Source organism: Cyprinus carpio, chromosome A5 (assembly GCF_018340385.1).
Source record: "Cyprinus carpio isolate SPL01 chromosome A5, ASM1834038v1, whole genome shotgun sequence".
Taxonomy (NCBI): Eukaryota; Metazoa; Chordata; class Actinopteri; order Cypriniformes; family Cyprinidae; genus Cyprinus; species Cyprinus carpio.
Window position 1 is genome coordinate 31353908 of NC_056576.1, and position 26805 is coordinate 31380712.

General features: G+C 37.6%; 1 protein-coding gene across 6 annotated transcripts in view; it reads right to left on the reverse strand.

The window, feature by feature from the left end:
* Positions 1-345: 345 nt before the first annotated feature.
* The window catches only part of LOC109085858 (roundabout homolog 1-like), a 141546-nt gene continuing 115086 nt past the window's right edge, over positions 346-26805 (reverse strand). For 3 of the 6 annotated variants that reach the window (XM_042756889.1, XM_042756887.1, XM_042756892.1), the window contains 15 exons: positions 25418-25539; positions 22755-22926; positions 20079-20282; positions 16677-16703; positions 15744-15786; positions 14252-14406; positions 11844-12206; positions 10925-11035; positions 9219-9354; positions 8290-8529; positions 7731-8203; positions 7219-7383; positions 1874-2158; positions 1575-1786; positions 346-827 (listed from right to left, as the gene is read on the reverse strand). In XM_042756889.1, the coding sequence (XP_042612823.1) occupies positions 813-827; positions 1575-1786; positions 1874-2158; positions 7219-7383; positions 7731-8203; positions 8290-8529; positions 9219-9354; positions 10925-11035; positions 11844-12206; positions 14252-14406; positions 15744-15786; positions 16677-16703; positions 20079-20282; positions 22755-22926; positions 25418-25539 (2723 nt within the window). In that variant the 3' untranslated portion in view covers positions 346-812. The remainder of the gene's footprint in view (positions 828-1574; positions 1787-1873; positions 2159-7218; positions 7384-7730; positions 8204-8289; positions 8530-9218; positions 9355-10924; positions 11036-11843; positions 12207-14251; positions 14407-15743; positions 15787-16676; positions 16704-20078; positions 20283-22754; positions 22927-25417; positions 25540-26805) is intronic. The other 3 variants (XM_042756890.1, XM_042756888.1, XM_042756891.1) reach the window with 2 other exon arrangements.

The following is a 26805-nucleotide window of genomic DNA, read 5'->3' on the forward strand; positions in this document are numbered from 1 at the left end:
AAAGGTAAGGATGCAGGGATTCGTTTTCATTCATTCAGTCGTTTGTAAACAGCTTATCCTTTTTCTTTTCTCATACCCCTACATCAACAGGTTTACAGAGGCCTTTTGTCATACCGTCCACGCTCCCCTCGCGTAAGACAAAAAGGTTTATCGATAACATGGTTCAAAATAAAGTTTCGTGATTGTGCTTTTAAAACCAAAGTCAAACATAGAACAACAAACATCGACAATGACAAAAAGAATAACAGTGCATTACAAAAAAACATAACTCTCAAAATGTGGCACTTTTCCTGGGGCAGTTTAAACACTATGACAATTTACAACCAGGATGGTGGCTATAACAAAAAATAAAATAAAAATTATATTAACTGGCGTAATTTTAAAATTATTCAAATAAACAGAGGAAGACAAATTTAATGTACCACAATGGATTATAAAAGACAGTTAGATATGTATACATGTGTATGTACATGTCAGTCAGTCCCTTTGTGCCTGGAGTTTCATTACAGTAAAAGCTGACTGACAACCTTCTCATCAAGGTGAACAAAGCCATTATCAGTTTCAGGAGCTAACGGACACGTCATATTGCATTGGAAACAAAACAAAACTACATTAGCCCCCATGTTTTTTTCTTCTGTCTTTTTTCTTCTTTAAATGCACATTAAAAATGAAGGTAAATAAATGAAGAATGGTTGGTCAGTTTTCCAAACTTGACTCTATGTCGGTAGTTTTCAGTAAAAGATACCGCCGAGATGGTCAAACAGCGCTGAAGATGGTTGCTGAGGAACTTTAGACAGACGTATTTTTTATCTTCAGCTCTCCATCATCTGAAAAGAAAAGATTGAAGCATTATAGCAAACATCATACAATGAAACAATAAATATGTACCATACAAAAAGCACAGTAACACCAGTGTTATTTATATAATATTATAGTATTGTTTAGAATTAGGTTTTATAAGTCAAGTTATAATTTTTCAGTTTTTGTAATTTTATGTGTGCTTTTTTTAACCTTTTATCAGTTTTTATTTTAAATGTTTTTATTTATCTTTATTATTTTTTTTCCCTTTGTATATCTTAAACATGTAATTCAGTTTGTTGACAAGGCAACATTTCTAATTTCTGTTGTCATCTAATATATATTCATTTTTATTTTGTCAAAAATGTTGGTAACACTTATAGCCTTTGTGTAAAATGCATTATGAAATTATTTTTAATGCATTAATTATGAATAATTATAATGCATTTTCCCATTTAATAACCCTTTATAATGCATTACACAAATACCTTAAAGTGTTTTTTTGTAATTTTATTGCTTAAACAGAAATTAGAAATGTTGCGTTGGCAACTAACTGAAATTTCAATAGTTATTTTTAATTTCAGATTTAAGTATCCAAATGAACATTTTAACAACGATTCATCACACAATTCTCAAAATAATGGTGCTCTGGTTTGCATCTTGTCCAGTTACACAGTTTTGCAGTTGCTATATAAATATGGTTGACCACAGATTGCTATTGACCAATCAGAATCAGGTGTTCCTCATTTCCAGGTATGTTAGAAGTAAAAACACACCTCAAGCTCCTCCCCTCCTGTCTGGAAGGCTCCTATGGTGTTCAGCCCAAAATCTGCAGGGTTTCTGCGGGTCCCCGGAGCCCCTTCACCTCTCCGCCGTCCACCGGATCCTCGAGAGGACAGTGAACTGGAGGAGCTGGGGTCCCTTTCTCCACGAGGACTGTGGACGGCCGGGAAAGATGGACGACTATAAGGTAGGATGTCCTCTGAGCCTGAAAGACATGAAAATGAAAGGTAGGTAACTTGAGTATTATTTACCACTGTATTTAAGGTGAGAAAACAGGACTGTAGTGCAGTACCTGGCTGCTGGCGGCTCTTATGGCTTGCACCGGCATCTTGTTTGTTGCTTTTCGCTGTTCTCTGACTCTTGTGTACATCCTGGCCCTCACGCCGTTCTGAAGAGCTGGTCCGAGTGTCAGAGCCATCCCGGGGTCTGGGTCCGCCCGAACCCGTTCGCTTGTCCTTGCCATCAGCAGAACTGGATCTGGGGGACATGGCCCCCCGTGGGCCCTCTGGGATGGTTTTGGCCGGGTGTGTTGGAGACTTCAGCATGGCTGGAGGAGGAATGGGAGGAGGGGGAAGATCTTTGAGGAAACAAAAAGAAAATAAATGATTTTATGTGAATGTTTGATATGTTGTGGGAGTGTAAATTTTAGCTCGTCATCCACCTTATTTTTAACATAAGAGCGGGTGCAGCAATTTGTAACTTGAATGTGCGGAATCATCCGTTATTTTTAGCTATACTGCTTGATATTACAAAACGTTTTTTTTTTTTTTTTTTTTGCTAATTCTGTCTGTGTTGATGCAAACAGCCTAAATTTAGCCAGAAATGTGTTTTTATTGAAATTTTCCTTTCACAAATCTGTTACCAAAAAAATTAACCTTACTTAAGTTAAATTATATTTTTAATATAATATGCATATTTTGGAAAAAAAAAAAATTACCTAAGTTATGTTCCTATTAAAATCCATAAAAACAGCAAAGTTTAATCGCAATGCCATTTAAGCATAAAATTCTTAGGCAAGGCTTCAAAAATGTTACAGTGTTATTTTCCACCTGATGGCACTGCTTTCCTCAGGTTTGGCCTATGGAGCAAATACTCGCTTTTCCCTGTTTTCTACGGCTGAATAAAAAAAAAAAAAAAAAGGCCAACTGAATTGAAGTATAGATATCAGAGTGTGGTTTGTATGTGTGTACCGAGAAATTTGTGTTATATTTAATCTAGACACTACACAAAAATAATTAATGCATAAAAAATGGATTTAAAAAGTTAAAATCCTGAAAATTATTACATTTTTGGTAGTTATGGTCAGAACTATTGGTTTAAAAAAATAGAAAAAAAATATTAGTGAAAGTATAAAAATATATTTTTATGATAATTTTTTTTTAACAGACCTCTATGTAGCTTTTTTTAAATTGAGACAGGGTTAATTTCAAAATTATAAATGCATTGGACTGTAGCACAGTTTACTGCACCTAGTTATTGTTTTAGTTATTTAGTGGCTAATGAATCAGAAGTCATTTAAAGAAAATAGTTTACTTCTGCGTTGGAAAATAAGGTGGATATTCACACATGCTAGTGTCCTTCAGAACCAGACATTCAGCTAATTGACACCAGAACTCATATGTCTGGCACCCGGAAGGTGCCATGGAAACACAGCTGTGCTGTTGCGTCGCAACCCTCCAAACAGCTGCACGCTAGAGCTCTTTCCCACCGCGACACCGCTAGTCAGTCGAGAAACTGTGAATGACGGTTCATCACTGTCACTGGATGTCTCCATGCTTCCCATGCCAGTTATTCAGTGTTGTTTACAATTCCCGTTCTTGTTAAATAGCATGGGCTAAAAGAGTCATCCGAGCTCTGTGCGTGACGGATCTCGTAAACTTGTGCCAGAAATGCTGAAACCTTATTCAATTTCACATCAACATGCATATGACATGACATCCCAATAGACGCCAGTCACAAATATACACGTTACGCAAACATTGCGTCACTATGACTCTTTGTTGACAAGTTTAAAAAGTGCTAAAATGGTGCTTGGGTGCTGCGTCAACATTTTTACCCGTTCAAGGTCAAAGCACACCTGACGTCTTCACTGAGCGCATGCCTCGTTTTGTCGGGGAGAGCTTAGTGCTTCTTCTTCACTGCTCTGACACTCAGCAAAATACGAGAAGGGTCAGTAGACGTGGATGGTTTTTATAAGCTCTGTGGTGTCTTGCAGTAGTCAGGCAGCGAATCGATGCCAGGGTGAGAGAGACGAGGCACATTTCAGAGGAGCAGAAGAGAGCTGTTAGATTTACGAGACGGGTGGACGAGTGAGGGAGGGGTCTCTGCTTTATACAACAGCTAGCTCTGCTGTCCTTATTTGTGTGAGTATTTCCTGCGTTGCTGTGAAATTACCAGTAGTGTAAAACACGGCCTTTCTTGCTTAGGTGTTATATCAGTGATTGATGTTTAGTGCTTACGGGTGTTTTTTTGCATTCCAAAATTTGGTGTCAGTAAGATTATTATTAATTAAATTATTTTGCTGAAAATGTATACAATTTTAAAAGATATGAAAATAGTTACAAATTGTGATATTTGACAATGTTGTTTTTACTGTATTTTAGATTTTTTTAAAAATGCAGCCTTGGTGATCATATTTAAAAAAAAAAAATTCGAACCCCGAACTTTTGAACAGTAGGATATGTATTTTCAAATGCATCAGCTATTTATAACAATTGATGGTTGAAATGGTATTTTTAAATCAACTACAAACAAATACACATGCCCTTCAAACATTTTAAAACATAAGTTTATTTATTTATTTATATATATATATATACATATATATATATATATATATATATATATATATATACTGTGTGTATATATATATATAAACAATTTGTTTTTAATTATTATTTCTTAGAAAATATTTTGACTGATTTTTAATGTAAATTGTAGTTTTGGTATCATTTTAACATTTAATTGTTGTTTTTTCATAAATTATTATAAATTGTAATTTTAATTTATAAAACATTATGTGTGTGTATATATATATATATATATATATATATATATATATATATATATATATATATATATACACACATACACTGTATATTGCTTAACATACACTATTCAAACATAGACATGAGCCTATTTCTAAAGTTTAATTTTGCTTTGCAGTGAAAAGAAACAGAATTCTTGTCAACCAACCAGTGTTGCCAAGTCTGTAGATATCCCACAGAATTGGGCTACATTTTCACTGTTGCCGCAGGTTGTTTTTTTTTTGTCTGTGGGTTAAAGCAATCTCCAGACATGGAAATTTATTCAACCTACATATATTATTCAGTTTCTTTTCAGCCGCTTTACACATTTTCTAACTCATATTTGCTTCGAAACATTTGATAACCAAAGACATCCTTTAGCATTCCTGCAGAAAACTTTTCTTGAAATCTGAAAACAAACTTCTAATAGAAACTTGCAAAATGAGGAAACTAAGACAAAGAGCGAGAAGAACGTCTGGAAAAGACTGGCTCTTTTCTCTCCAGACAGAAGTGGAGACAGATGAAAGGTTAACAGGGCCTTCTGGAGAGGAGTTGGAGGAGGACGAGATAATAAGCCTGGTGCCACCCAAAGCACTGAGCAAACAAGAGCAAAATTAACAGAGGTGGGGGGAGTGTGTGTTTGACGCCTGGTATTTGGGGGGTTGGTAGACAATCTGTGTTTCAGATCTAGTTTTGAGTGTGTTTATGTGAAATTCACTCAAACCACAACCACCTCCTCCTTTTCCGTGCGAAACGCTGTATTTAACCCTCCCGCACAGCGTAACTCAACGAAGGCCAATCAAATCAAATCAAATCACACATTCAACAGAAACTTGAGCTGACACAGACTGATCAATCTGGGTCTCTTCAGCGGCCAACAGCGAACAAAAACAAGAGAGAGCGTGAAGATTAGAAGAGGGGGAGGAAGAGATTACAGTGAAGGGCAGATGAGAGGGGCTAGTTGATCTGATAGAGCCAAACAAGGCCTGTGTGTGTCTGATATTAAATCTTAGTGTCAACACCACAAGGACAACTGACTCAATGATGAGACGCAGCAGATGAGAACGTGTACACAAATACACACCCGCGCAAATGTGAGCCGAAAGTTTGGACGTGTTATGTGTGTGATGCGTGTGGAACTGCAAAAGGAAGTGCTCACAAACGTGACCTTTCTGAAGGCTTCTGAGAGCTCTTCAGTGAAGCTCTGGCACCTGCTGCAATTTCATTAGAGACTGACCTCACCATCTCCTCTCGCTCTTTATGATCTTGCTCCATATATGTACAGATCAAACGTTTGAAAGAGACATACTTGTGCGTGGGTAGCTGATACATATCATATCTGTGGACTTTTTAATTTATATCAATATTTATATGAATGCATGCCCACCATTTTTAATGAATCACAAGGATTGAGGATCAAGAACCAAGGCCAATACGATGTGATTTGTTAATAAATGGTTTTAATGAACTTGTCAAAAATACATCAGATTAGTGTTGCACTATTGAGTTATTGTTTTGAATTCCTTCAGAGAAGCTGTTTATTTACTAAGAATTTTTTTATGTGTATTTATGTCTCATGAGATGAGTTTTGTAAAATAAAAAAAGACATTGAAATTTAAATAAATTCAATTATAATATTCAATTAAATAACAAAAAAATAAACTAGTAAAATGTTATCAAAATATGTGACCCTGGGTCACAAAACCAGTCTTAAGTTGCTGGGGTGTATTTGTAGCAAAAGCCAAAAATACATTATATGGGTCAAAATTATTGATTTTTCTTTTATGGCAAAAATCATTAGGATATTAAGCAAAGATCCATGAAGATATTTTGTAAATTTCCTTCTGTAAATATATTAAAACTTAATTTTTGATTAGTAATATGCATGGCTAAGGACTTGATTTGGACAACTTTAAAGGTGATTTTCTCAATATTTAGATTTTTTTTTTTTGCACCCTCAGATTCCAGATATTCAAACAGTTGTATCTCGACCAAATATTGTCCTATCCTAACAAATCATACATCAACGGAAAGCTTATTTATTCAGCTTTCAGACGATGTATAAATCTCAATTTTGAAAATTTTGTGGTCCAGTGTCAAAATTTATATAGACAATTTTTTTATCATATTTGTAACAATATAAACATTTAAATGTTGCCAAAAATAAAATTATAAATTTGTAATATTTTTATACATTTTATTAATAGTGAATTATACTAGTTTGGTAAACTTTTATTGTTTCTTTTATATATATATATATATATATATATATATATATATATATATATATATATATATATATATATATATATATATATATAATTTTTCATTAACTATATAATTTATTTTTACATTTATTTTTTTCGTTTATGAATTATATATTTTCAATTTTTATCATTAAAAAGGATAATGAATTTGTAATGTAAATTATAACATGTTTGGTAACACTCTTAGTTTATTTTTTTGAATTTATAATATAAATTGTAATATTTTGCATTTTATATATATAAATAATATTTAAATGAAACAAACGAGGTAGATAAGTAGTTAGTATTCATGATGCCCATCCCTAATGACAGTGTACAGAAAGCAGAACTGTGTGTGGACGTACCCTCTGTGTAGGCCTCTCGGCGCTGATAGCCTGTCTGAGCAGCTGGATGTTGTTTTTGCCTCTTTAGAGGCCTCCTCTGACCCGGGGCTGTGCTAACGTTACTGTCTGTGGACACTGGGCTGCCTGGACGGTGTCCCACAGGGAGGTTTTGGTATTTCCGTGCTGCTGGCAAATTAAAGGGGTTTGCTTAGTTCAGCTCTATTAAAGGCCACAGATTTAAATACAAATTAATTCAGCCACTGTAGAATAAATAGCATTACAATTAGTGTCTCCATTTTAAACCATTATAATTTAATTTCATGAGCAAATATTAGGAACTTTTGGTGAGACACTTCCATATCTTCCCTAATGTCCAAGTGAAACAGATTATTCAGTGGAAAATAATGTAGGCTGGGATTGAGTTTGTTCATTAAAATGGATTCAGGAGTAGATTTATATTGTTAGGCCTGTTTTAATTACACACATTAACATCAGGAACATTTTTTTAAGAAAGCATATACACGTTTCAGTACCTCCAGACACTGGAAGCTGATGGTGGCCTTTCCCAGGATGCTTTGCCACTCGTAAACCAGCATATTCGGCTGCAGCTGCTACAGCCTGGGCGAAATCAGCATCGGTAAAGAAAGATCCGTCCGATGAGCTGACGGCGCTGGAACGACCTGATGAGGCGTTGTCCTCCTCTGAAGCCGAGCCCCAGCCGTTGATCATAGACCCGGTGACAGAGCTCTCCAGGTCACAGGTGCTGGAGGCCGGGGTCTGTTCCAGGCCCCGCAGGAGAGCCCTCTGCTGGGGCAAGTGCTGCTGGTGAGGGTGGGTGTGGAGCTGGTGGACTCGAGCCACCTCCGCATCTGTCTCGTCACCCTCTTCCTCGTCCTCCTCTTCCACCAGGCCGTCCGTGTCCAGTCCCAGGGGGCTGGATATGTAGCCGTACGTGTGTGGAGGGGAGAGGGGGCGTGGTGGAGGGGGTGGGCTCACCAAGAGTCGCCTAATGGAGGACGACAGATGTCAAATGTAACAAACTGAAAATGGTTTAAAAAGAAAAGCATTGTGTAGCTGTTGCAGCTGGCGTACCTGCGCTCGTGTAAGTCAGGGTTATCCTGCAGCATGGGCTGCATCTCCTCCTGAGGGGACGGGGTGAGGGTCGCGGTGGACTGGTGACTGTAGGACACAGCAGCAGGTGAGGAAGCAGCTCCTCGTATAGGAGGCGTAGGTCCACGCTCCAACTCCACCTCTTCTTCCTCCTCTTCTAGCTCATCAGGTTGCAAATACATACGAGACGGCGGCAAAGGGCACTGCAGGTCTGTGTCATAACTGAAGAGAGAACCAAAGAACATATGATCACTCTGAAAAACTTAAATCACAGACATTTTTGAACACATCTTGCAATCTTGAGTTTTCTGTGTAATCATTTTAGGATTTACTATATATACTAAAGACTTTTGGTAAGATGTTGTACAAACTGTCTGACAAATGTATTTAATATAATAGTAATTATATTTGTTATTTTAAAATATTATTGTTTAATTAATTGTAATTTATTTTTGCTGTTTTTGTTGATTTATTAATCAGCTGAATAATATTACTTTATTTTTAAATGAATATATTGCATTTTATTAAAGTTATGGGTATATACATAATAATAGTATTGATAATTTTATTTTTATATAATTATTTTGTATTATTTTAATTTGGATTATATTATTATTTTGTTGATGTATTAATAATAATAATAATAATATAATTGCATTTTACTTTATTTTTAAATTAATAGATTTTATTATTTTATTTTAAAATTGTGTGGTGTGTGTGTGTGTGTGTGTGTGTGTCTCTATATATAATTTGAAAGCAATATATATTCATAATCCAATATGCTATATGTAAATAATATTATTACAATGGTTAAAACCTAGGAAATACATAAACTATTAATGTAATTCCTAATAGATGTGCAATTATAAACATATACAGCTTAAGTGAAAACCTGTGTGTGTTGATCTTACCTGTCGTCCATCACAAGGGTGTATTCCTGACACGGTGGTAGATTAACCGGAGTAGGAGGCAACAGTTCGGTCCAGTTCATTGTGTTGTGTTTGGCCTGTTTAGTTGTTCGCCCACCTTTTTTCTGTCCTTGACTTCCTGTAAAGTAAAAAAAAAATACCCATTCAGTGTGATACAAACAGAGCTATATCAGCTCCTAGCTCACAATGCCATCTGAACTCATAAATTAATCTGATTGCAAACTAAAATGTTTTAATAAGCTCTTGTTCATTTCTTTTTGTTGGTTTGTTTGCTGAGCTTGATGCATGTGTGAAACAAATGGCACTTTTACACTCAGGAGAAGCAACATTAATTACACCCACACCATAATTTATGCGGTGTAAAACGCTTATGTGCATTATCTCCCTATTTGTAATTAACGTTGCACTCTCCATCAAAAAAAATTCTCATTTTTCAAAATTTACACTCTTTATTGCCCAGAGGAGAGGTTCAGAGAGCATTAAAAAGAGAGACATTGGAGGCCAATTTTGTTTTTCTTTAAAAAAAAAAAACAAAGTAACATGATTTTACATGATTCTTTCACTTGGCCTAATGGTTAGAGAGTCGGACTCCCAATCGAAGGGTTGTGAGTTCGAGTCCCGGGCCGGCAGGAATTGTGGGTGGGGGGAGTGAATGTACAGTTCTCTCTCCACCTTCAATACCACGACTTAGGTGCCCTTGAGCAAGGCATCGAACCCCCAACTGCTCCCCGGGCGCCGCAGCATAAAATGGCTGCCCACTGCTCCGGGTGTGTGTTCACAGTGTGTGTGTGTGTTCACTGCTCTGTGTGTGTGCACTTCGGATGGGTTAAATGCAGAGCACTAATTCTGAGTATGGGTCACCATACTTGGCTGAATGTCACGTCACTTTCACTCACTTTAAAAGGAATTAAAATTCAGAGCCAATGAGCTGTGAGGACCTCCACACACTCAGACCCTCTCTTTAATTACCTGAACTTCAAATACAATATAAAAATAGATCAGATGCATTATGCCGGCAGCCTTGCATACTCCACAGAACGGGCCTCATTTATCTTTGTCCCGCAACAAACACCGGCTTTCTGACAACATTATCCCCTCTTTCTTTGAGTCGGATGGATGAACGCCGGAGTAATTAATGACGGTGTGGTGATTGCAAAAAGGGAGGGGGGTTTCCTCCAAATCAGAAACATCCCAGCAAATGTGTCAGATCTTAGAAATCTCCAGGGAACATGGTTTTAACTAAAGAAATTAGGACTAAAGAGATTGTTCCTGCCATTTAAGAAATGCGCTCCTGCACCTCAGAAATGGTGAGGAAGAATTGTCTCCTTTTGTTCGGACGTAAATGTTTCTCTTTGTTCCCTGAGGTTCTCACAATGAGTGAGCGATTTGTAAATGTCCTGTTTTGCATATGATTTACTGCCTCTTAGAGTGATGAAAAGGCTTAGAAACAATGGAAATGAAATAATGTGGTAAATTGCAGGCTAACCGTCTAGTACTGTAGGTTCTGTCTTTAGGTTTGTGAGACAACTTGGTTTGTAGGGATGGATGGAAGGATGGATGGATGATGTTAGATAGATAGATAGATAGATAGATAGATAGATAGACAGACAGACAGACAGACAGACAGACAGATAGATAGATAGATATTAGAATGATATGATGGATGGATGGATGGATGAATATCTTACCAGAGGTGTTGCTCCCCCTGTCGGAGCTGCTGTAGGTTCCTGCTGTGAGGCCGTCCTGGGTCTGGTTATAGGGGATGGTGCCTGAGATGGGCCCCTCACCTCGATAGTGGTCTAAGGGGTTGCAGCCAAGAGTTTTTGAGTTTTAGTTTTTATTATACATACGGGTGAGGCATTATGAACCAGTCCTTCACATAACCAGAGTAAATGGAAAAAAAGTAATTTTTTGAACTAGACGAATGAATGTTCTTAAAAAAGCATACGCTTTAGAACACTTCAGAGTGGAACATCAGACAGCTGAGTGGGAAAAGGTTACAAAAGGGTTTCAGTCATACGCTGTTATGACTTGTTGGTGACTGGTTTCAATTGTCTACAAAGTGTGAAATATCACACCCACACGCAGTTAGATTCATGCAAGTCGAGTCAAAAAGCAAACACAATGACCTTTTTAGTGGCACAATATGAAGCAGCAGATAATGGATAGCTTTGAGCTTGAGTTACATTCCCCTTATTTGTACAGTAATATAAGATCTCTGGCTTCACACTGTTCTGAAACAACCGACGCTTTACAGCCTCCTCTTTACCTTCATCCCTATCCAAACAGTAAAACAACAGCTATAAATATGGATTAAGTTTACTAGCAGGAGTGTAGAGTTGAATTACACATAAACACAATATGAGCAACCGTGACGGGAGGCTATTAAGATTCAAAATCATGTAATGCTTTTTATTATGGTCTGAATATGAGGAGACAATAGAGCAACAAGACAAGAAGAGCAGCAATTTGATGATGCAGCTTTGTGGTAAAACGAGAAAAACATTGCATTAGATTCTCTGAAGAGCTTGATCTAGTGTTTAAAATGAAATTCACATAAATCTGCTTTAACTTTCTGGGGACCGCAAATAAATCTACAAAACTCACCCTTATTCAGCTTGTTCTGTTCCATGACGTTATACTGCAGTGGCGTGTTGATGTCAGCCTGTTTTTGAGGTGTTCCCTGGCTGCTCTTCCAGCTCTGCTTCTCGTTAAGGTCGGCACTTCCTCCACTGCTGCTGTTCACGTTGTTGTTGGCCAGGCTGGACTGGATGAGCTGGGTGGTGGCGTAGGGCGTAGGCTGACCGCCGGGCCCCACGAAACGGCCGTCCTTCAGGTTGGGGCTGTTGAAGGTCTTCATCTCGTTGATCTTGTTGGAGAGGTCCACGTCGCTGTAGAGGCCCGTGTCGGGAGCCAGCAGGTTGCTGGCCTTGTTGTCCATCTGGTTGCTGTAGTTGGCAATGCAGTCAGCTGGATGATAGAAGAGGAGTAAAACATTTGATAGTCAAAAGATCTGTGTTTAGGATCTACGGATAAACCTGGATTCTGATATATTATAGGTTTTCATGTACTGATCAGACTGAAGTGCTTTTAAAATAAGGAAACATTTATAGAAACTCATGGAGAGAACACACTAGGTTGGTTTAAGTATATGCTAATTAGCTTTATACCAATGAGAATGATGTTTTCAGACAGAAAGGTAGATAATGTGGAATCCCTGCCACTCTGCTACGATCCTCCTCCTCCTCTACAGCCTCTCCCTCGTCCACGACACAAGCCAAGCATGTCACTTTGAGTTTCCAGAGCAGCCGTGAGAAAGGCATCCCAGCTCATCAAGCAGGATGTTCCAACACGTCCGAATCAAAAGCCTCCTTAACGAGGAACGCTGTAAAAGACCATCCTCTGACAGATCCAATTTTCCCTGGCTCATAAAATATTCAAATCCTCCCCGGGATCTGAGCGAGAAGCTTGGCGCGTAAATACCGCGGTCTGCTATTGGACGGATTTCTAGCATGTCTCGTGTTTCCATAAGAAGGAACGGCTCTGCACTTCAAAGGTTGAGGTATCAATGATAATAGATCCTATGGAATGAGACAAACTAAGTCGTCTTTCCAGAGAAGCCCTGTGGGTACTGATCCGGTTAATATCCTGGAGATTTTTTAGTATTTGGCACACCAGGCAAGCGGGTGTCAAGCTTTTAAAACGTCATGCTGTGAGAATCACTCAACATTTCTCCTTCATTCCTGCTTTGATGAAGGCGACAGGGATAAAATCTAGTGTTAGTGAAAACACTCCCAATAAATGGATATCAAAGGCAAAGCAAAGCTTTTTGGGTTAAAAAGACCCATCTACCGTTTCTATGAACAAACACAAAGCCTAATCCTCAGGTCTACCCATGAATATGGTAGCTAATTTCTTAAATTCAATAGAAAGACATTTCCTAAAAGGATTGGATGCATTTAAGGGTTCCGTTATGAATGAAATACTCTTAGCCAATGGCTTAGCTGCAGCAGCTGATATCTGAGAACAAAAAAGCTCTTGTAGTGACATTTAAATATCATTAAATGAACCAACAGTGACACCGCTGTCCAAACTAAGAGTTGCTTTATGAAATCTGGGTGACTGTGTATATTAACACCACTTTGTCACTTTCAGTGTGTGTGTGTGTGTGTGTGTCTCTTTGGACTTGTGAGTCAACCTGGTGTCCTTTTGTTTGTGAAGTAACTTGCTGACTCCTGAAATGAAGCCACCTGGATGTGCTCCATCACTCCTTCTCTTTCCTCGCCCCCTCTCTTTTTCTCTCTCTCAGGTCTATTTTGACCTCTGTAGCGGCTCCCGGTTTCTTGAATAAGCAAGCACTTAGAGAAACTGCATTAAAAGGCTCTAACGGCGGTATGGAAATGAGACGCTGATTGAATTTGCTGGACTACGGCCTGCGGGGCCTTTTCAATATCAGCCATATTGGCTTTTATTTTCCCTAAAACATCCACATTCCAACAAATCACAAACAGAGTTGTGTGTCAAAGGAAGAACACGATACTTGCGCTGCGTTCCATTCAACTTAGAAAGCTGTACTAGAACGCTACTACTACCAAGTTGGAAATCAACAAGCCCAAACTTCAAAAAGATTAACCAAAATGTTGTTGCACAAACAATGTGGTATAAGGTTAATGGTAAACTTTAAAACAAATTAAAAAAGTCACTGAGTCAAAGTTACCATAATAAAACCTATTTACGTCATTTAAATAAAATCTTCCAGAAGTAGTTTTTCCTCATTTGTCGCTTTGAATAAAAGCACTTGCTAAATGAGTAAATGCAAAAAATGTGAAATCATCTCTACTTACAATTGTAATTTTGTTTCTTTACACATCCTCTTCCATGCATTTTAAACTGAGATGCTACATGTTTGGAAGTCTGAGATCAGATAACAAGGGCTTTCTAACTTGTGACTTTGAATAGAGCGTGGCATTATGCCTTTGTATGCTACTACAACACACACTCGCTCACACACTCACCTGGGCGGCTGTAGGTGGCCAGGTTGCTGTCACTGTTTCCGTTGCTGCCGGTGCAGCAGTTGATGGGGCAGTCATTGTGATTGGAGCAGCTGTTCGGCCATGTGTCCGCGAGCCAGGGCTGGGTAGCTGGTTCACCTATATTCAACAAACCTGGCCTGGAAAACACAGACACAGTGTGATTTATTACTAACTTGGAAATGGTAAATGCACATGTATGATCCTGATCAGTTGTGCTCAGAACTGTTTCTGTTTTATCTTAGAACTGTTATTGCCATAAATAAGGACAGCTAATGATTTGGGCCTGACACAGCACCATCAGAACAACCATTGGTGTGAGTTTTGGGGCGGGGTTAACAGTTTGTCTGACCAATGGCAGGCAGCAGGAAGATTATTCCATTTGGTGGCGCGGAAATGACACACTTCAGCTTTAAACAGGAAGCCCATCCCATCTTCTTCTATCCCCGTGCATCTCTCAGGGCATTAGGCTGTATCTGTGCTAAATGGATTGTGTCTGCTTGACTTGCTCATGGCCAATGACACTGTTACCCTGAGGCCTCGTGACCGCTAGATCTCTGTGTGGCTTACCCAGGCGCTGGAGAACATTGCTGCTCCAGCCTGGGAAAAAAAAACGAACGAACCGAGTCATCGCTAAAGGAAGAGCTCGGAGCTCTCAGCGCATGCCAGGGTGTCACAATCAATCAACGTGATCTCAAGAGCTGGAGAAGCTCTGGATAAACGCATATATGAATTCATTAGGTGCCCTTAGTAACTGTTTCTATCAAATATGGCAGTTAAAGTTATTTCTTTTAAAACTGATTTATGTTAGGTAGTTAGCTTTCATGATAAAACAAGGTCACATTAAAATGATTCTGAGGAACTAAAGGAGTTTTCAGGGACGCTTATCAAAGACACACAAAGAACATCAAAGAAAGAGTTTTGTGCAATGAATCTTCAACATGATGCTTCAAAGTAAACGTGGCTTCCTCTTCTCTTAATTCGTTCCGTATCCCTGCAGCATGGTATGTCTCTCTCTTTTATTTTTATATCTAACAGACTCTTTAGCTTCAAAAGGCTTAAACCTTTCCTTTAGGCAAGGGCAAAGAGCTGTTCGATTAAAAGCTGGACTCCAAAAGACAACATAAAGGGAAAGACACACACAAAGTATCGTCTGCAACTATTCAAACAAGGAGAAAGATGACACGTGCACACATGATCCAGTGTAAACAGTTGAATGAATTGGTTGGAAATTACTGCATTAGCAGGCTAGAAGTGGAGGGTTTTTGTCTCATCTGTGTTCTGCAGGGCTCCGTCTCAATGAACAACCTCCAAAAGTGTCTTTGCAAAGACAAAAATGCCCCCTAGTGTCAATAAAATGCAATTACACTACAGTACACACCCTGCACATGGACATTGTCGGCTTGTGATAGATATTAATTACACTGTTTTAACACTTCAGATCACAAAAAGTGTATTTTTTTTTTAAACATCTCACCTTCCAGCACTGCTGACGGCTTCTCCTCCTCTCTGATAGGCCACTGTAGATAATGTAGAAATGACAATTAATGAAGACAAATAAATAAGATCTTGCTGTTAAGGGCAAAGAACATTTGTCTAAAAATTCCCTCCTATATTCCATAGAAGAAAACAAATCATACAGTTTTGAAAAACATGTAGGTGAATAAATAATGGCAGATTTTTTTATTTCAGGGTGAATTATTTCTTTAACAGGCTGATCTAAGCATGTTTTGTTGTGTGGAAATAAAGCTTGTTGGTTGCATTTGCTACTAAAAACAAGCCGTCTCTTTCTCAATCCTTCCCGCCCCTCTCATCCTCCCATGACCAGGTGAGTCAACACAGATACAGAAAGATTGCATGAGATGAGAAATAATGAAAGGGTCTTAGTGTCTTTCTCTGGTATGTAAAAGTCATCCAAGTTCAATCCTCACGCTAGCTGGCTGCTCTCTTCGTCTAATTGGCCACATGACTTCTGATGTCACAGCTTCCCATCCTGTCCGAAGCGTTTGATCAGCCGCTCTGCCAGTTCTAACAGCCCTCTTTAGTCAAGCACTCTTCTCTTTAAGCATTTTCTCTCTCTCTGTCTTTTATTTTATTACTTCTTTTTATGCTGACAAGTCCAATGCGACTGAAGTTCTCTTTGATTATGAATGTAAACTCAGACTGGGGTTCCTTTCTTGTGGGGAGATGTATTTTTAAAGAGAGGTCACACTTCATCTGTGTCATATTTGTTTGGAGTTGTGCTGTGTAGAACGAACGTGACTGAAGGGAGTACTGAGGGACACTTCATTACAATGGCTGAGAAACATTATACTGCCGTGCACTTTTCAACTCCAGCGGGCAGGAAGTCGTCACACTCTAGGGATTGTGGGAATTCTGGGCATATGTGCTGTGAGGAAGGTGTGATTACCTGTGGGGGTGAAGGTGAAGGAGGGCACTGCAGACACGCAGAACAAAGAGAAAGAAAAAGAGCACATTAATTATTCATCAAATTCATAATTATTATTCAAAAAATTAATTATCATAGCAGTAATGTGCATTAAACTTAAATATTTATGCAGTTATTGGAAAACGTTTTCAAAAAGGCACTTGTGATTATATTTTACAGTCTCTGATGTAACGTGTGTGTTACCAATTACTCTGAACATTGAAACCTCATCATAACTACACAGTTCATTTCATTCTCCTTGTCATCTGAACTCTCTGGTTTAACAGTTGTGGGTTTGTGTGCCTGATTAATTGTATATGTATCAGAGACAAGAGAAAAATATTGATATCTAGAGTTTCTGAAGATAATGTCACAGCAGTGCTAGGATTTTGTAGATGGTTGCTATTTTAGCATGTTGTTAGGGTGTTCCGGGAGGTTGTTTATTCGCCCAAGTAAAAAAAAAAAAAATCACTTTACTATATTCTTGTCCCTATATGTGGCTTAATTTAAATTGAAAGAACTTTTCCTCTATTTTATCTATTTTTACAATACACTAGGTGAAAAATCTACTGATACTCGCCACAAAATCACCACTAAATTAGTCATTTAAATATTTAAACATTAAAATAAATCATAATATTTAATATTATATATTATTATAAAAAATTATATAATCGTATTAATGATAAATTTATATTAATATAGTCAATTATAAAACAAATAATAATAAGGCATTTTAAATGAATATAATTAATAATAAACATTTATATTAATATAATAAAAAAATATAATGTATTAATTAAAGATGTTTTTAATGATGTACTAATTAATTAATTAAATAGAATAAACATATTTACATTGATATAATTAAATATTATAATAATAATAATAATAAACCCAAACGTGACATGTGAATTGCAAGAATTCATGCCAGGCCCTAACAGTGTACTTTATTAACTTTGACTTAAATCTATTATAACACATGCACTAGGTCTGATGTGAAATCTAGTTTCTTTCATGTTGATCAAAGGCTCCAATAAGCAGAAGAACACGGCTGAATCAAGCTGAGGGATATGGGGTTAGAATTCATAATAAACAGCTCATCAGAAACATCAAAGTATCTGTGCAGGAAGCTGTTGTGCGTGATGCTGTCAGGATTGTTTTTTGGCAGCGTTACACCGATACATCAGAATTCAACACCTGCTTTCTTCACCTTCTCATCTATGCGTATTTACGGGAAAACAACCTTTAAAATTGTCAGCTGCTGCCGTTCTTTTCAAATGTCACATTTATCGGCTGCGCTCGTCTGCTTCTTGGCAGTGCTTTGAGTAAAGATGAGTCTAATAGATTGGGCCGTTTTTTGATGGTTTTCTCATGTATGCATGAAGGTTTTGAAGCAGAAGTAGAATGATGCTTGGCAGGCCAATTGCAGCATGGGAAAAATCTAATTTGATGGACAATAAATAAATCAAATCTCAGGAGTCTGCGTATGATCAGTGTTTTTAATTAATTTAACACACATTTACAGCTAAATGCACATCACACACACTGCAAGATCATCCATCTCTCCCCATCACCCCGTTCCAGCCGGAGAACAGATTACCACTTCATGTGTTACTATTATCCACCTCTGCTCAAACAAGTTCACGCTTAAGAGACTCACAGCTACTGGTTCAAATATGGCAACCTGTGCTTTCTTGTGGCTTTCACTGTAATACAGGAAGCAGAAATGTCTTTAGTAGCTCAACAGAACCTAAAAACAATGCAAAGGCCCTTCATTGTGCCAAAAGTCATTTTTTTGCAATCTCACTTGCGGGCATAAAAAGGCACTAATTTTCAACATACCTTCTAAGCTATATTGTTATACCATAATGCATATTTTAGGGCTCAATAAAGATATTTGTACATTTATATTTTTGTATATGTACTGTAAAAAATAAATGAATAAATACAATTTATATATATATATATTAATATATATATATATATATATATATATATATATATATATATAATTTAGTTAATATTGAAGTATAAAATATAAAATCTTGTTTTAAACTGTTATATATATATATATATATATATATATATATATATATATATATATATATATATATTATATATATTATCTTTAAAACTTCAATTTACAAATAATTTAGTCAGTTTTTTAATTTCCAATAATAACAGCTAACTTCAAGACAGCTATAAATTCATAAATACACTTCTGATGAAAACCTGTGGCTAACAGTAATTTGTTTGTAATTGTCAACCTTAAAAAACGGAAGCTTCCAAGACTAGACTAACTAGACTAGGAGACGACTAGACTGGGTAATGTTTAGGTTTGCAAGGCAAAAAATCACATATCTGCATGCAAGGCATAATGATGAGCCTTGCAAATAGTTTATATATATATATATATATATATATATATATATATATATATATTATAATTGCACTAACATTTAAAAAAGAATGTCTCTTTAAAAGCTGTCAGTCTTGTGCGGTTGTTGAAACAAGATGTTGTCGAGTCATCCTGCTAAATGAATTCAGGTGCTCTCAACCTTGAAAAATGGACATATTCATTTGGGCTTTTCTGTGCTCTTGTGGTCGACACGTTCAATTGACTTGAATGCGGCCCAGCCTTGGGAGTCTATGAATGCTAACGCTAATGAATGGCTTGGATCTTTTCCTTTAGATTCCTGCCAATAAACATTCCATTAGCTTCATGTCCTTGAGAAGCACATCGGAAAAACGGCATTGTTCCGTTCGCCATCTCAGTCATCTCTTCAATGAAAGAGAAAACAGAAAGAAAGCAAAAGCTGCTCTGAATTCAGACTGTAAAGGATCCACCATGATTCATCAGGGTCAAGAGCGGAAACGTCTTTTTAAAACATGAGAGCACAGGAAAAAAATAGCAGTGAAGTGATCAGGCTTATCTAATTTAGGAAAATGGGAGCAAGTCACACAAAACCTAAAGTATTCTCATACAAGCTTTAATAAAAGAGCCTGATGTTTGGGATTAAACCTGAGATTACAAAGCAAAACCCAAGCAGCTGCACAGCTCCAGGCCAAACACTACACCAGAGACACTACCAGCGAAAGAAAGGATAGCTGATAATGAAACGATTAAACATCCGCCTCTGACTAACACACAAACTCAATATTAAAAGATCAGTTGGAATTTTTTGGTTTTAGATGAGACACAGGCCACGCCTCCTTAATGAAAGCTCAGGGATTCATAATTATTAGGTTGGTGTGACTAACCTCCTACTGATGCTTTTATATTTGATGTGTTTTTAAATCATTATATATGAATACACTGTAAAATCAGTAGTATAGCACCAGTGCTAAAAGAAAATTCAAGTTTAAACGGGCTGGACTGACCTTTGCGGATGCCGACGTAGCTGCTGCTGAGGCCGTTCCTCTTCTTGCGGTGGCGGTACAGCCAGATGCTGAAGACCATGAGGATGATCCAGCAGGCCGCGCCGATGCCCGCGATGAAGGCCGGCTGACGCACCACGTCTGAGATCTGCTGGGAAAACGTATCGTCATCGTCCGGGGGCGGCGGAAGAACACGGCCCGACGAGTCTGAGATACAGATGATGAGAAAAAGAGATACAGATTGAGAAGTTCATCAAATATTTAATATAAACCATGTCACTGACGCAATAATTAGAGAAATATTTGACTTGAAATACACCTGTGGCAAGCTGTCAATTTCAGAAGAAATTATTTGTACATAATCCAGTTTGAAAAAAAAAATGCATTGACAATACAATATTAAAACCAATTAATATAATAGACAATTAAAAGATAATTGTATTTAATAAATAAAAAAGATATATAATGAATAAATGTATAAATAAAATCAATATATAAACATTATATCAAAAGCCAATTTTTTTTTTTTTTTGCATTTTTTAACCCAAAATATTCCTTTAAATTTGTAAAATATTTATTTGTTAATAATAATAATAACACTTGATATTATAAAAAAAAAATCTATGTAAAATAAAATGGTAAATGCTTAAATGTGAATTTTGTTAAATACTGAATTTGAAGTGGAGTAAGAATTGGAATAGACAGTGAAAAGTGAGTTCAGTGATTTATATATTATGTAAAAGATGAATTATAAATGACAAGACGTTATCTGAAAGAACTGCAACCAACAAAGCATCTTCCCTTCTGTGCTCTCACTCTCGGTTGCCCTCTCTTATTTTTACATTAAAGAGAAACTAGTGCTGTCGACCCAGAAGAAATCTCATTCTGTTGACTCGCTTTTTTTTTCATCTTTTCTCCTTCCTCTGTGTGTTTCATGTGGGCGTCACTTTCATCTTTTTGACGCTGTTCAGTTTTTGTTTTCTTTTCCAGCTGGGGGCAAACAGGTTCTCCCAAAACCTGAGCACCGCGCTGTATTCCCTGCTCTGTCTTTGTGACTCTGTCCTCTGTACTTCCTGTCTCAGAGGTTTTGTTTGTTGTTTGTTTGTGACTGAGACTCCTCTGAGAGGCCAGGCCAGGACAGGTGCGTAGGATGCGGAGATGCGAGAAAGCCCACGGTGTGACAAATGCTTTTGAGACCTGCGTCCTCTGCTTCCGGCGGCGGTGGAAGACCACAGAAGCACACTCAGCAGGGGACTTAGTGGCAGTGAAAGGAAGCAGATCAGTCACTGCATTCAAGAGGAGCGGAGTGTATTCATCCCACACTGATCTACAATGCAGGAGCCTGAAAATCTGCAGCTCTCCGCTGTGGATCTGTATGTGAGGTTACAGTTCAAACCGGTGCTAACAAACATGTTTCAGTGGGGAACAAGTACTGGTATTACCCAGAATGCAATATGAAGCTACTGGGGAAGTTGGGGTCGGTTTTATTGTCTTTAAATCAAGTCTATAAATATATATACTGTGTGTGTGTGTGTGTGTGTGTGTGTATATATATATATATATATATATATATATATATATATATATATAGGGTTTCAAAATTCCATTTGTGACCCTGGACCACAAAACCAGTCATAAGGGTCATTTTTTTGAAATTGAGATTTATACATCATCTGAAAGCTAAATAAATAAGCTTTCCATTGATGTTTGTTAGGATAGGACAATATTTGGCCGAGATGCAACTATTTGAAAATTTGAGGGTTTCCAAAAAAAATTTTATATCGAGAAAATCGTAAAATTGTCCAAATATAGTTCTTAACAATGCATATTACAAATCAAAAATTAAGTTTTAATATATTTACAGTATGAAATGTATAAAAATATCTTCATGGAACATGATCTTTACTTAATATCTTAATGATTTTTGGCATAAAAGAAAAATCTATAATTTTGACCCATACGATGTATTTTTGGCTGTTGCTACAAATACACCCCAGCGACTTAAGACTGGTTTTGTGCTCCAGAGTCACATTTAATCTCTTTCTGTCAAATGACGGACTATAAACTAGTCTCTGACAGCACTGTGATTGGCATCTTATTAAAAACAGATTTGCATAACCGGCTGGCTATTGTTCACCTGTATCCACTGGCACAACACCAGGCTGTGTCACAATCACTTCCATTCAGTGCAGTTTAACCGCTGCCACCTATTTCTCAAGGCTGAACAAGTTAAAGCTGGCAAGTTAATGGAGAAATAAACTTAAAGCATTTAAAGGCTTTTGCGGCATTAAAGTAAACTGCACTTTACTTGACGTCACATTTATTCTCAGATGAGAATGAGGACTCTGATACGGCTGTTTTTCTAAATTACATACTTTTTGATGGCTAACCACAAGGCAAGTTACAACTGTGCCATAAACAAGCATAATCAGTATGTTTTATAAAGAGAAGGCCTTAAATTATGGCCATTATCACGAACCTTTCCAGTCATAATAACACAGTGGGGTGTTAAAACGGGTCGGTAGCTGCTATCAGAGTGTTTGTTGTGTTTCTGTAACCTGTTATCAGGAGAATCAACCATTCATACTGAGCTCTTCTTTAGCTGCTAGTGCTGAATAACAGTTGTCCTGCAGAGTCGAGCATCTCGGTTAACCAGAATAACATCTCGGTCCGACTCACCCAGCTGGAAGGACGTAGCCTCGCTCTTCACCCCGGGACCGGCCCCTGTGCTGGCTGCCACCTCCACCCTGTACGTGACCCCCGCGAGAAGGCCGGGAATCAGAACCGAGTGTGTGGATCCATCCACGGTGCGGTTAATGTGGTATCGGCTTTCATTACCAAGACACCAGATCTGAAGGGGGAAAGTAAAGAAAATATGATGGCAGTTAGCACTTTTTTAGAAAATTTACGTTGAATAACAAGTCTGTTCTGAAAGAGTGAATCTTTTTAAGTGACACTAACATGATCTAAAAGTTTGGCCACGCCTGCTTTATGATTACTATTTTGCTCATTTTAAAAGCATAGACATTATGTAGCGTCTATCTTTAAGAAAAAAAAAAAAGTTTTTATAAAGAAAATAATATTAGTATTGATCATGTGATGCATAATATGTTTTTACACAGGTTTGGACTCACTTGACTGAAATTACTGTATGCTTCACATGACCTTAATAATACATGTTTAAATATATTTTTAAACATGTTTTTAATCAAAATATTTTTATAAGATCATGAAAAGCAGTAAAGTGTGTCCAAACTTTTGTGTTTGCAGAAATAGACATGAATTGTTTCGCTAACTTTATCAATGTTACATACAAATATTTATCGTCTGAAAATAATCCACGACTGCCCTTAAAATACAGTTTCCTCAAAGCTGGAAAGTAAATCTATTTAAATGTTACCGTCGTCAGCCCCCCTGCATCAGTTCACAGGCCCTCATGTAGTGCTGAAGTTGACAGGTGTCATGCAAACAAGATCCACCACCTACAATCTGTGGAACTGACATTCCCTCATTCCGTCTTCAAGTCAAATGTCTAAATTTCCCTGACATGAAAATGCAGTTTTCTTTGTTTTCATTGTGCACACTGAACCCAGGTCTGTTTCCTCCTCTGGGGAAGCTCAGCCAGCCGTGCCGACCAAATGAGCGTCTGTGTGTGACCAGAGCTCGCATCAGCCACCCTATCACACAATCACAGGCCCGACAGGGGCCCATTCACTGAGGTGAAATGTGTAAATTCAACACATAAATAATAATACTTCTAAAATGTAAAAACTTCCAATCTACTCCACTTTCCTGCATCGCTGCAGTTTTAAATGCATATTATTTTAATTCAGTTATGACAAGGTCATATTGTGATGTATCAATCTGCGGTTAGTTACATGGTTTCACGTGCTTCAAATTCGCAGGTCAGAGTTCTTTGGAATGCAGCAAAGTGCAAAACTTTACATGAGCTTGTGTCTCCGTTCTGACCGGTGTTGCCAAGTCGAATTGGGCTACTTTAACACTGTTGCCGCGGAGTTGATTTTCATGTCCGCGGGTTGAAGCGACTCCAATAACATCATATTTATCCCATGGAATGTGAATTTTAGCAGGGGAAACCCGACAAAAAACATGTACTCCGAACGCGATTTTTAACTGGGGACCCCCTCGAAACACGATTGGGCTAGTCTTGAGAAGTGATTGGGTGAGTTTTCTTGTGAAAACCTGGCAACCGTGGGTCTGACGCATTTGCATGAAAATAACACACTGATCTACACAATGATGCACAGAAAAAAATGCTTTTTAAATGTTTCTCTATGCTGATGTCACCTTTGTCGGAAACGCTAACCAGATTTAGACATCCCTGAAGGCTTCGGAGAAAAAAAAAAGAAGTGGATTATGGGTCGAAAGAGAGAAAGCAAGGTAACGAGTGAGGATGTTCTGAAGTTCTCCTGAGGCACAATGGAGCAGAAAAAAATAAGTGTACAAGAAAAGTGATTAGCGAAAAATCCTCCTCCGCCCAATTTAACAAGCATGAAATTAATCACTACCTTCCTTCAACTGCCTGAAAACATTTACCTGGAAAATTAACTGGGACTGAACGACTCAAACCGCACCTCTTCCAGTCAGCCGCGGCCAAAGAACTAAATACTGAAACACCGCAAAGCCATTAAAACTTCAGCACCTGAGAGGAATATCGGATGAGATAGGCTCTGTTATCTTGTTTGGACATGAAAAGCACATGAAGACACCCAGAAAGAACATAAATTAAGAGAAAGAATGGAAGAGAGCTAGGAAATTGTTTCCGCAGTTATATTCGCTAGTATGCACGATTGCGTATGACTACAAATACAAAAAGCAGACACTAAAAGACACAAAGCATCTAAAAAAATAATTTATAATTCTCAAACTAAACTATCTAAAAAAAAAATTAAAAATTGCATGTTCATAAAGTAATGTATCTGCACTCTTCTTAACCAAAATCAACTTATCAACAAAAATCTCCTTAACAAATAATTTGTAATTTATTAATTATATAAAAATTTATATAATAATATTTAATCATTTACACACAGACACACACACCTATCTGGCAGAAGTTGTGGTAATGCTCCAGGAGAACCACTAGGTGGCAGCATGTCACAACATCTAAATTCCCCCCAATGAAAATCAACCTTTTATCCACTACACTCTCACCATTCATTCAGCAGCACATCATAAAATGAATGGAGTGTAAGCCAGTAAATATAATTTCCTCTTCCACCTGTTTCCTCCTCCTACTACCATCCTTCATTCTGTTGTTGTTTTTTCATACTCCCTTTGTCTCTCTCTCTCTCTCATTGTCTGTTTCCTCAGGTTCGTACCTTATACTCCTGCACCACACCGTTCTGCTCCTCCTCTGGGGGCGGTTGCCAGGATACCAGAATAGCTGTGCCGTTGTCTCCGCTTCCTGTTACAGTGACCCCCCTGGGAGCGGCGCTGGGTGCTGCGATAAGAGACACGAGCGGGATGTTACACGTAGCTTACAATATACACGTGTGTTTTGCATGTGCATATATGCCTTCCTACCACCTTAATTAAATATCATACGTGCATGTGTGCATATATAAACATTATGCACACATGCATATGGGCTATATATGTGTGTGTTCTCTGAAACACATGTAAGCACTCATTTTAATAGTACACACCCAGCGGTATTAGTGCACTTAAATAATGAGAGGTGACTGTCAAGTAACATGACTGGGCCGTCCCAGTGCCAAACGCCAGCAGAACGAATGCTTGAGCTCAGGGTGAACAGAATGTTGTCACTGTACTTCACTTCACATAACTATTATCCACTTAATACATAAATGAATGTTAACACAAAGCCCTGAAGTGAAACATTTGCTTTGTGTTTGCCGTCTCTGACGTTTTGCATTTCAACTGCATAAAAAAGCAGCCACACACACACACACACACAGGCAAATTTGGAGCAAACCAAATGGCTGGCGTTCACCAGAGCCACAGACGCCACACCCTCAGAACAATTAGCACAGCAGTTGTTTGAGCTTTCAGTTTTTGGCTTCTTGTTGGCAGTTTGGCTTTCGTGAAGCATTTTAAACGCCCTCTTTGCCCTCCCTCTCTCGTGGGCCGCAGACCACACGTTAACATAAATGAGAAGTACTGAATGCAGGGGAAAGCCTTTCTTACTCTAGAGGTCTGCACGGGCATGCAGAAAGCTTGAATGTAGCCTGTAAATGTGATCAAGCCAAACCCAAAACTAAAGTCAGTGTTTTTCTATTTCCTGTCTAAGAGGGTACACCCAGGCGCAACAACTGATTGATTTCGCCCAGGAATGTGAATGCAAAAATATTTAGAAAAATTGATATTCAATTTATGCAATGTATGTAAATGTATGCAATGTAAAAAGTATTTTATTATAATTTATATTTCACAAAACCAAACCATACAGTATGTAAACCTGAAATAAAATTTACATTGAAAAACACATGAAAAAAACTTACTAAAACCTTATCCAAAACAAACGTAAAAAAGTACTTATAATATAATTTTTTATATTATTTTATTATTTTATATTTTAACCATATGTGAACCTAAAATTGCAAAATTAAGCATGAAAAATCTGACTGAAACCTTGTCGGAAACCCTTGATCGAACCAAATCCAGAAATTCAAATGATGCCAGGGCTGTGAATTTAAACTTATAATTTAACAATAAAATTTATATTTTAACAATACTTTATATTTTG